We start from the raw sequence: 10,537 nt of genomic DNA, 5'->3' as shown, positions 1-10,537 counted from the left end.
AGTCACATAAATTTTACACATTAAGAAAATGGCCCTATTCAAGAACTAACATGTGATTTCTAAATCATAGCCACTCCCCCCAATCTCACACTCGGGGGGGGGGCGACCGAGGGGTCACTGCGCAACTGATGCCAACGCCCAAAATTAAAACCGCGAAAAAAGGGTGTGTTACTTTGATTTAGAGTATAAACTATTGTTGTCTTACTTTTTTACATACTATTGTAGGGTATAGTAGGGTATTCACCTAATTGTCTGCAGTGAAGAAATGCAAAAAAAAACATAATTTTTATTTACTAAAACACAATTTTTTACTATATTTATATTTTACAATATTTATTTTACTAGATGGATCTGTATCGAGAGCAAATGTGTCTGGAGAGGGAGCGGTTGGAATTCGACAGAGAGTGTCGACAAAGAGCAAGTGTGCTTAAGCAGGGAGGAAGCTGCTAGGCTGAGCAGCGAGAAGAAGAGGAGGAAGGCAGCAGGAGGGAAGAAAAGATTTGCCCATGTTTAATGACAACTTTTCAAAGGCATGCAGGCAACCATTACCGGAGGCCAGGTATAATGGCTGAACCATGATAAGACCACACTATATGAATCTGGAATGGAGTATCTGTTTATTTGATGCTAACGATGATTGGTTAGTTAATTTGTTTAATACTAATGTCTATAACGGATCGATGCGATATACGATTTAATACTATATACGATGCCTGAGGATAATACTGACAGGACTGAAGTTGTGTTTCTTTGTTCATGGTGTGTTAGTTTGTACTTAGTCCCATTAATATACATTCAAGTATAAAACAGTTTTCTTGCCGAAGTATGAGGCTGCTGATGTTTAAGTGCACCTTGATTTTTGAAAAAGTATTCACTTGTACTTAAAAATGTGTATGATGTTTAGATTAAAATTGTGTGCTTTTGGACACTGTCCAAGTTTAGTATTCAATAACTCTGGGGAAAATGTGTGCTATATTATATATCAAGTTTTATCTAGAAACACGATAACTCTATGCAAGGACATTTGTGCCATTGAAAAATGTTGGTTTGCAGAACCAACTTTGTTTTTTTGTATGTGTACCTGTATCTTATTTTATAAATATTTCCTATTACATTTCATTTGTTGATTAGGTAGATCCATTAATTTTGTTTACTTTGGTGACAGTTTGAAGTGTGTAATATGTACGATTGTTATATTAGGGTTTGCCAATTAATACAACACCACATTACACTTGAAATGAAGCTGTGTGTAGGGAAATACACTGAGCGTCAAAGGAAACATCATTTATTCAGAGTGATACTTATTACAATAATTATAATTCGGCACAGATTAGCTACGTGTACAGTACCCCTTACCGAACACATCTGAATAAAAAAATGTTTGTCAGAGCACAAAACATTAACCTAAGGTGAAATCGCAAAACGTCATAAAAATAAAAAATTCAGAGAAACTATTAATCTTCTGGGCCTTAGGAATAACAAACCTTCGGAATAACGAGATGTAAGAGATATAACGAGAAAGAGATATAACGAGATATAAGAGATATAACGAGATATAACGAGATGTAAGAGAGAGATGTAATACATGATGACATTCATAAACCTGGGACTTGCTGAGCTTGCAAGTACTGAGTTATTGCAATACTCACAGCTGGAGCAGAGTCCTGATCATCTACACGAGGTGTTCCAGTTGAAATGCGAGGGGTGTGGGTAGTCTCTCGGAAATACCACTCAGCGTGGAAATGATTTCCATGTGATTCGACAATGTTGTGGAGGACACAACACGCAAGGGCAATCCTGGGGATATATTGCAGATCGTTGTCAATTTGCTTGGAAAGTATTCTCCATCGACCTTTCAGCCTGCCAAAGGCATGCTCCACAGTTATTCTACATGTAGAAAGCTTATAATTAAATAGGTGTTGTTCAGGAGTAAGGCGGCCAGTGTCGCTGAAGGGCTTCATAAGATTGGGAAGTAAGGGATATGCCGGTTCGCCAAGAATCATAATTGGAACAGGTACATTATCAGGAGTGTATCAATATACTGATATTGATACACTCCTGACATTATTGATAACTTTGGGGGGAAGTGAGAAAAGAGTGCCAACCATATGTTTATAAAAAATGCGTGAATTTGAAAAAACTCTTGCATCATGCACACTCCCTGGCCATCCAACTATAACATCAATAAACTGTCCAGAACTGTCTACTGTTGCTTGTAAAATGATGGAATAATAGCCCTTCCTGTTAAAATAGTCTGTATGGTAATCACTGGGAGCACCGATAGGGATGTGTGATCCGTCAATGGCGCCAACTGCCTGAGGGAAGCTCCTTCAAAGCGATGCAAGCATTCCTGAAAATAAACACACACAAAAAACAGTTCTATAATAAATTGGTTTGAATAGAATATATTACCTAATATGATTATGAATTATGAATTATGAATTATTATTATTATTATTATTATTATTATTATTATATTATATTATTATTATTATTATAATGTTCAGGATGATTTTATAGATCTCAGACCACTGGCGTAAATCCGCGAGTGGTTTCTATTCATTTAGGGTGGATTGCGTTAATATTGCTTGGGCAAGCTTGTTCATGAATATGAAGCGTATTAGTGATGGAAGATATTACCTGAAGCCTTTGTCCACTGGGTATTGCAATATGTCGTTGCTGGAGTTCTCGTACAATGATTTGCACAGTCTTTAGGAAAATCGTTCAAACAGTTGAGCGGCCAACGCCAAATAATCTAGCCAGGGTTCTATACTCAATGTTGGTGGCAAGTTTCCATAATGTAATTGCAAGCCGATGAGCTGGAGAGATGGCTTGTCTCATCTGAGTATCCTTCTTGAGAAGGTGTGGACGCAGCTCATTCAATATGTAGTTGAATGTGTCTTTCCTCATCCTACAGATGCGTAAACCAAAGCATTGTATAACTTCAGGCTTCTATTGCAGGCTACTATCAGCTACTATACTCCTCCTCCTCCCTGCCCCATACTCCCTTCTCCCATAGACCTTCTTCATTAGACCATCCAATCACCTCTCCGCTTCCTCCTCCTCCCCTCCTCCCTTTCTCATGTCCTTCCTACCATTCACTTGCTCCTCTCCTCCCACTCTTCTCCTCCCCTCATCCGCCTCTCCTCTCCAGGGGAGGTACGTTATATGTTTAACAAAACATGACATGGCAGCGTACATGGTACATTACATCAGAGAAATACAGGCCTGGTACACTTGTGCTTACATAGCCTTGAAATTCGGCAGCCAGATACTGCTCCGCATGTCGCCAGCACGATGTGGTTCACACCAATGCACTGTACTTGGCAGTGACCAAACTAAACAGGCACTGTCGATCGTGTTGTGTCACTTGACAGTAAAGCGTCATAAATTGTTACCTTCATTTGTCGCGGCGGCCGGAATAACTCCAGTATCGTCGCCGGCGTTCACTTTCTTGTCGACGAAGTCGGCGTCGAATTCGCTGATACATCTTGGCAGCAAGACTTGGCCGTTTGGCATGTTTTAAGATGCAGTCTTGACTCTCAAGTCTGTACTAACAATCACTTACTAACTGTACTAACTAACTAACTGTACTGTACTAACTGTACTTGTAATAACAACTGTATTATAGCGTAAATACGATGTGTTTACGTAAATGTTTACGTAAACACATCGTATTTACGCTATAATACAGTTGTTATTACAAGTACAGTTACGTTTACCTAAATGTTTACGTAAACAGAGCTAGACAACGACTGCACAATTCGCGCGCGCGCGCCGACCGGAAGGGTTTATTCGGCTTGATATCAGGCATGCGCAGTTCGATTTATCCGCTCGCGCGATTAGCGAGCTATTTCCGCCTGTGTGAACAACGACACAATCAGCTCACTATTAGCTCCGATTATTAGTGAGGATGAGCAGCCCGGTTTTCTTGTGTGTGAACGCGCCTATTAGCGTGCGTTCACACTGCGCGCGAATTAGTGGGCTGCAAAACCCGGTTTTTGTAGCTCACTAGAAAAACTGAGCTTTTTACAAGTGTGAACGCAATTAGCTCACTAAATCGGGCTCCAAAAATAGACCACTTCTGACTGGGCTAATTTGGAATCAGCCCGCTTATTTGCACCGCGGCGTGTGTGTGAACGCTGTACCCGGTACGTTCTATCCCAGCATTCCAAGCGATCGTATCAACATCCGGCAGTGAGCGGTGCTAGTGCTCGACTAACTAACTAACTGTACTGTACTAACTGTACTTGTAATAACAACTGTATTATAGCGTAATACGATTGTTTACGTAAATGCGTGCAGACGTAGAGTAGCATACGTTAACGTAAACAGAGCTAGACAACGACTGCACAATTCGCCGCAGCCTCGCTCTTGGCGGCGACCGGAAGGGTTATATTCCGGCTTGATATCAGGCATGCGCAGTTCGATTTAATAGAATTATCCCGCTCGGCGATTAGCGAGCTATTTCCGCCTGTGTGAACAACAACACAATAAGCTCACTATTAGCGGGCTTAGCAGCCCGGTTTTTCTTGTGTGTGAACGCGCCTATTGTTACCCCCTCCCAATTTTCTCAACGAATTTAGACGTTTCACAAAATCGACCCTGGGACTGTCAATCCGCGGATTTCCGCAGATCGCGGAAGAATCTCATCCCTGCTAGAGAGAGTGCATCCATATCCACACCTTTATTGTCTGACGAATTAGCTGTTTAATCGGTAGAATGTCAGTCACATCACTTCTGATTGCATGCACTCGCCTTTCAGGATTTCTTCTCTCATAAAGCCTGAGTGTGTACGTCACTAGATTCTACTGGGAGAGTGCATCCGTATCCACACGTTTAACGTCTGACGAATTAGCTGTTTAACCCGCAGACCCGTCCATCACATAACTCCGATTGCGTGTAGATGGCCTTTCTTCGGTGCGACTGCGTGCGCTTCTGTTTCGAGAGCTCGCTGGAGATACGAACCTGAAAGATCAAATGTCACACGCGTACGGTTTCTCTCTCCTGTGCGTGCGCACGTGGCTCTGGAGACTCGCGCGCGCGACACCTGTACTCTGCATACATCGCCGCGTATGTTTCTCTCCCGTGTGCGTTCGCATGTGAGTCTTCAGGCTCTCGCCGGTAGCAAGTTCCTGTACTCAGCCACGCGTCGCACGCGTAAGGTTGCTCGCCCGTGTGCGTGAGAAAGTGCTTCTTGAGGCTGCCGGAGTTGGTGTAGGCAGAGCCGCATATATCGCACGCGTAAGGTTTCTCTCCCGTGTGCGTGCGCGCGTGGCTCTGGAGATTCCCCCGCTGAGAACACCTGTACTCGCATACATCGCACGCATACGGTTTCTCTCCCGTGTGCGTTCGCATGTGCATTTTCAGGTTCTCGCGGTAGCAAGTCCTGTATTCGCATGCGACGCACGCGTAAGGTTTCTCGCCCGTGTGCGTGAGAAAGTGCGTCTTGAGGTGCCCGGAGCAGATGTAGGAGGAGCCGCATATGTCACACGCGTACGGTTTCTCTCCCGTGTGCATGAGAAAGTGCTTCTTGAGGCTGCCGGAGGTGGTATAGGCGGAGCCGCATATGTCGCACGCGTAAGGTTTCTCTCCCGTGTGCGTGCGCGCGTGGATCTTGAGATTCGTCAGCTGAGAACTCCTGTACTCGCATACATCGCATGCGTACGGTTTCTCTCCCGTGTGCGTGCGTGCGTGCGCCTGTAAGCCACTGAGCTGAGAGCACCGATACCCGCACGTATCGCACGCGTACGGTTTCTCGCCCGTGTGCGTGAGAAAGTGCTTCTTGAGGCTGCCGGAGGTGGTATAGGCGGAGCCGCATATGTCGCATGCGTAAGGTATCTCTCCCGTGTGCGTGCGCGCGTGGATCTTTAGTTGCGCCAGCCGAGAACTCCTGTACTCGCATACATCGCACGCGTACGGTTTATCTCCCGTGTGCGTTCGCATGTGCTGTTTCAGGCTCTCGCGGTAGCAAGTCCTGTACTCGCACACGTCACACGCGTAAGGTTTCTCCGCCGCTTTGCTCTGCACGTCCGAGCGAGGAGGAGCAGGAGACGGAGCAGGAGGAGGAGGAGGCGGAAGAGAAGGAGCAGGAGAAGAAAACGGAGGAGGGGCAGAAGAAGCAGGAGCAGGAGAAGGAGCAGGAGGAAGAGAAGGAGAAGGAGAAGAAGAAGCAGAAAGAAGAGGAGAAGGTTCCATCGAGCGGGCGGTGATCGAGATCACGATTTCTCCCCGATGCAGTTTCCTCTCCCACTTTCCTCCCCGATGCAAGTTCCTCTCTCACTTTCCTCCCCGATGCAGTTTCCTCTCCCACTTTCCTCCCCGATGCAGTTTCCTCTCCCACTTTCCTCCCTGATGCAAGTTCCTCTCTCATCTCAGTCGTCCGCTTTCCTGCAGAAAAAAATAAAGACCCGGATAACTTCCCCTGCATCACAAAGAGATAAAGTCAAATTCGTTTGCTGGCGGGCATGGCATTAAAAATCACGAGTTATACTTAATAAGACAGGACTACACAACGAAGAGTGAACTTTTCGAAATGTTAGTGTGTCGCAGGTTTTTCAGAGTATAGATACACGTGAACTCGATGGAGTCACGTGACCAAATCACCACGGCAACAGCAATATTACGCCCGACATTTCTAAAGTCAATCACTATAGTGATTTGTTGATTAAAATATCTACAGGAAGTGAGAGACTATATATAAGCAAGAGGTATCTATAGGCAATTGCTTTTCTTTAATTTAAAGTAATAATTACGAGAATTCTCTCAGTGTTTTCCCACTTTTACGACACTTACCGCGTTAGTTATCGCTAGAGAACAGCAATTGTCTAGAGTAACGATAAAATGTCTTAGAACATTCGTATTCACCAAAACGTGCAATTTTCGAACTAGTTTGGGCAAACGAACGTTTGTTGTAATCTTAGGACTAGTGCCGATAGGTCTTCTCAGCTAATAGCGCCACCTATCTGCCATAGACATACAATCTATCTCAAATTCCATTTTTTCAAATCCGGCTTAAAGTTTACACATTAATTTTAACGAATCTCGCGGCTCGATGTCATTTTCATTGTGTTACTGTGTTCATATCCAATTTTCTATGTTGTAACTGCATACAATCTTGGTGTTTTATTAATGTGTGGTAAAATCAGTGATATATCCACGCTGAGGTGAGACTATATTTCGCTATATTTCTTCAGATTGAGCGTATCTCGCAAAATCTCGTAATAGTCAGTTTTAATAAAAATTTGCAAAAATTGATGAAATAAGCTCTTCATTTCATTTTGTGTATTTATTTTGGTTACTTTTACACCTTGATACAGTAAATCTATCCTACAGAAAACATAACTAAGGCATGAAATTTAGAACACCCTCAATGCACAACTTTAGTTGGCATTCAGAACGTGCGTGGATGTTCGTACGCACAGGTTAGCACAGGTTCCTGAATCCAGAGAGACATGATACAAGATTGGCGTGCACAGCTCTGCTGTTTGATCGCTAAGCCCTGCGCACGATGAGATGCGCAGTTCCGCGGATATGCGCACGCGACCGGCGGAATGTTCAAGTATGAAGAGCTGACCGCAGTGGAGACATGCGCCAAATTCGAGGCCGCGCGCACGTCTCCACAGCGCGTCAGCGGAGGTCTGTAGTTTTAGAAGATGACAATGATTATATATGGACGATATTCTAGGAATTGGAGATTATAAAACAGTAACAAAAATCGCTCAGTCATGCTCCAGATTAGCTAAATCAAAAATATTTATAATTTAATATGAACAAAACAAATACAATGGTTATAAAATTCACAAAACAAGAGAAAGGATAGAGAAGGAGATATTAATAGGTAACAAGTAATAAAAAAAATGCAACAAATATTCATACCTAGGGGATTTAATTAATGATATAGGAGGTTATAACGATATGATAAGCTTGAGTCCGAACTGAAAAATGTAGGTTCATGATGAGGGAAATATTATCATGGGCAGAAGAGCAAAATTATGGAAATCATACTATAGAAGAAGAGTGAATTATAGCGAATGGCACAGTTTTACCTTCCTTCCTAAATAACAGTGAAACATCGGATTAACTTAACTAAGAAAGAAGTAAAATTGTTGGAGGATTTCCAAAATGAGTTCCTGCGCAAAAATAATAATCACGCAGAAAACGCAGAAAAAACTACCGAAAGGCATTGAACCTCCAAGTAAAGATACGGAGAAATCAGTAAAAATAACATATAGTTTCTATACGTAAATCGTGGTAAATACATTAAAAACGCATTCCTTATTGAAAAATCCCCATATTTACTTATAAAACATCCAACAGATAGCACTGTGGCATGTAAACATTGGCTCCAAACATTCCAACCTCTGTCGTGCAGTGTTTTGCTGAATTGTTCAATGAATGACGCACTTGTTCACTTCCGACAGCGGAGTGAAAAATGCAGAAAATTTCCTCTTCGATGCGAAATGCATCGGCCAGGCATTTCATTATTTACGAAAGTAAACAGGCTGGGGAAAGACAGTAGGGTCAGCGAACTGGTCACGTCGTGATGCCCCAATTCATGCCATCAACAAAGAAGCGCGGGGCTTATTCTGATTACGGAGTATGTGAAAATGAAACAGAAGGACGCTAGCTCAGTGCGCCTAAACAGCGCGTTATTTTCGTTTTTGTGCCAAACTCTATCGTAGGAAACCGTTCTAGCCTAGCAGAATGCCCTAGTTCCTGAGATCGGCGATTTGGTGCTGTAATGGTATTATACCTTTGAAAATAGAATAGATATAAGGTGTGGCGTAATCGTTAAGAAGTAGGTGGATCTTACTTTGGCCAGTGGCAGTAAACCTTACATTTATGTTGGCCAGGGTTTATTTACGTGCACGGGTCGTGCGGCACGCTCACTGTTCACGTACGCTAGGCTGCGGAGTAATTCTCACATATATTTACATCCCCCCGCATTTCACGTTTGGATGTAAACAATAAAGTATCAGTGGTAGTTAACAAACGATCAGTATACTGTTTTAAAATAACATTAAGAAGATTTAAGTAATATATATGAAAGCCATCCCTTCAAAAATCACTTTCAAACATTTCAAATACACAATTTTAAATCATCTTCAAAACATTTCAAATTAATTAATAAAAATAAAAAATTACTTTATATTGTTCGGAGAAATTTAAAATTCAATATTTAATATCAATTCACAGAATAACAAATCAATTTATTAACTTCCAACATTAATTCATAAACTTTCCAGAAATAATTGCCTGCTATATACAAATTCATTCACATCATTGTAAACATTCATTTTCTAAATGTACAATTTATTTTCAAAACAACGAACCAATTGACTAACTTGCAATTGAATTTAGAACATGTTACATAAACTCACAAACGTTCAAATCTTGTTTCATCACCCTAACAATTGAAATTATAAGTTTTAAATTAATATACAAAATAACGAATCAGTTCACTAAGTTTGAAATTAATTTATTACTTTTAACATAATCACCAGAAATGCGAATCTATCTGCTGGTTTTCAGAATTATTAGGTTACAAACGACAAATGTATAGCTTCATTTACAAATTAATGCATACAGCTTTCAAAACATATATAAACGTTTACAATGAAAGAGCTCATTTAACAATCAATGTATGCAACTTTCAATCTATTCAAGACCTTTGAAATAACTTACTTGCGTTTACAATTAGACTGTTACTCGCTCCCACCTCGATTACCAATCGAGTAACTAAGCCGAGAGGTGGGACCGGGTGCCCGTCTAGTTACAATGTGGCCCGGCATCTCTGTTGTTTCCGCTTCCGTGTGCAAACCTATTCAGGCAAACTTCGAATCTATTCATGCGAGTACAATCAATTCACTACTTTCAAACGACCCAAGTTCAAATCAATTCATTCTAAAAGTGCCCGGATGCATCAGATCGGATAAGCACGCGCATGCGTGGACTTTATTCAGCCTTTGATTCGTATTACTATTATATGATCCCCATCCGATGACGATCGAGTGTTGTTTACGGCTGTAGACGTAACAGTTCAGGTGTTCACTGTTTGTAGTGCTGCCAATAACTTCATACTCATAGTAGAACAGTTCTATAAGTTCTACTCGCTAATCGGTGTCTAGACTTTTCACAAGGTGAGTAAAATCCCATAGGCCATAGCCGTCAAACGTAGTGACTAGTGATTGTATTACTATAGCTCTAGTACTATAGCCCGGCCCCTCACCTCAGTGTTTATTTAGGGTACGCATATGCTCGTTCCCTCTTTTTGAAAGCACACCCCTTATCTCAGGCTGGCCAAAATTTCTTGAACCCCCTTTCGCGGCTTTTGCGGGTATTTCCTGCCTTGGAGACCCCTAAATCCGGAACACTGCTCAATGTACCCCTATCTCAGATCTCAGTACGTGAGGCTCTCATTCCAACCTCTACCTCAGGACAGACACCCTCCATCATCTCAGGTAAGCTGTCAAATACAATAGAGGTTTCCCCGCATGATAGTCATGATGGAGGACAAAACAATAGCAAACCCGTG

The 10,537-nt window shown here is 42.1% G+C and overlaps 2 protein-coding genes across 2 annotated transcripts in view; one reads left to right on the top strand and one right to left on the bottom strand.

Moving 5' to 3' along the window:
• Nucleotides 1–431, top strand: part of LOC106819532 — a 2,480-nt gene extending 2,049 nt beyond the window's left edge. The window contains exon 4 of the mRNA XM_014824150.1: nt 346–431. Within this exon, the coding sequence (XP_014679636.1) occupies nt 346–431 (86 nt within the window). The remainder of the gene's footprint in view (nt 1–345) is intronic.
• A 4,552-nt stretch (nt 432–4,983) lies between these two features.
• On the bottom strand, nt 4,984–5,893 carry LOC106819531 (zinc finger protein 239-like; the record flags this gene model as incomplete). Its single annotated transcript, XM_014824148.1, has 2 exons — nt 4,984–5,507; nt 5,607–5,893. Coding segments are annotated over 2 exons (811 nt in total), but the record flags the coding sequence as incomplete, so codon positions are not given.
• Between the last annotated feature and the right edge of the window lie 4,644 nt (nt 5,894–10,537).

Source organism: Priapulus caudatus, unplaced genomic scaffold (genome assembly GCF_000485595.1).
Source record: "Priapulus caudatus unplaced genomic scaffold, Priapulus_caudatus-5.0.1 Scaffold3632, whole genome shotgun sequence".
NCBI classification, from domain to species: Eukaryota; Metazoa; Priapulida; class Priapulimorpha; order Priapulimorphida; family Priapulidae; genus Priapulus; species Priapulus caudatus.
The sequence above is the reverse complement of the archived record's forward strand: the minus strand, read 5'-3'. Positions and strand labels throughout refer to the sequence as shown.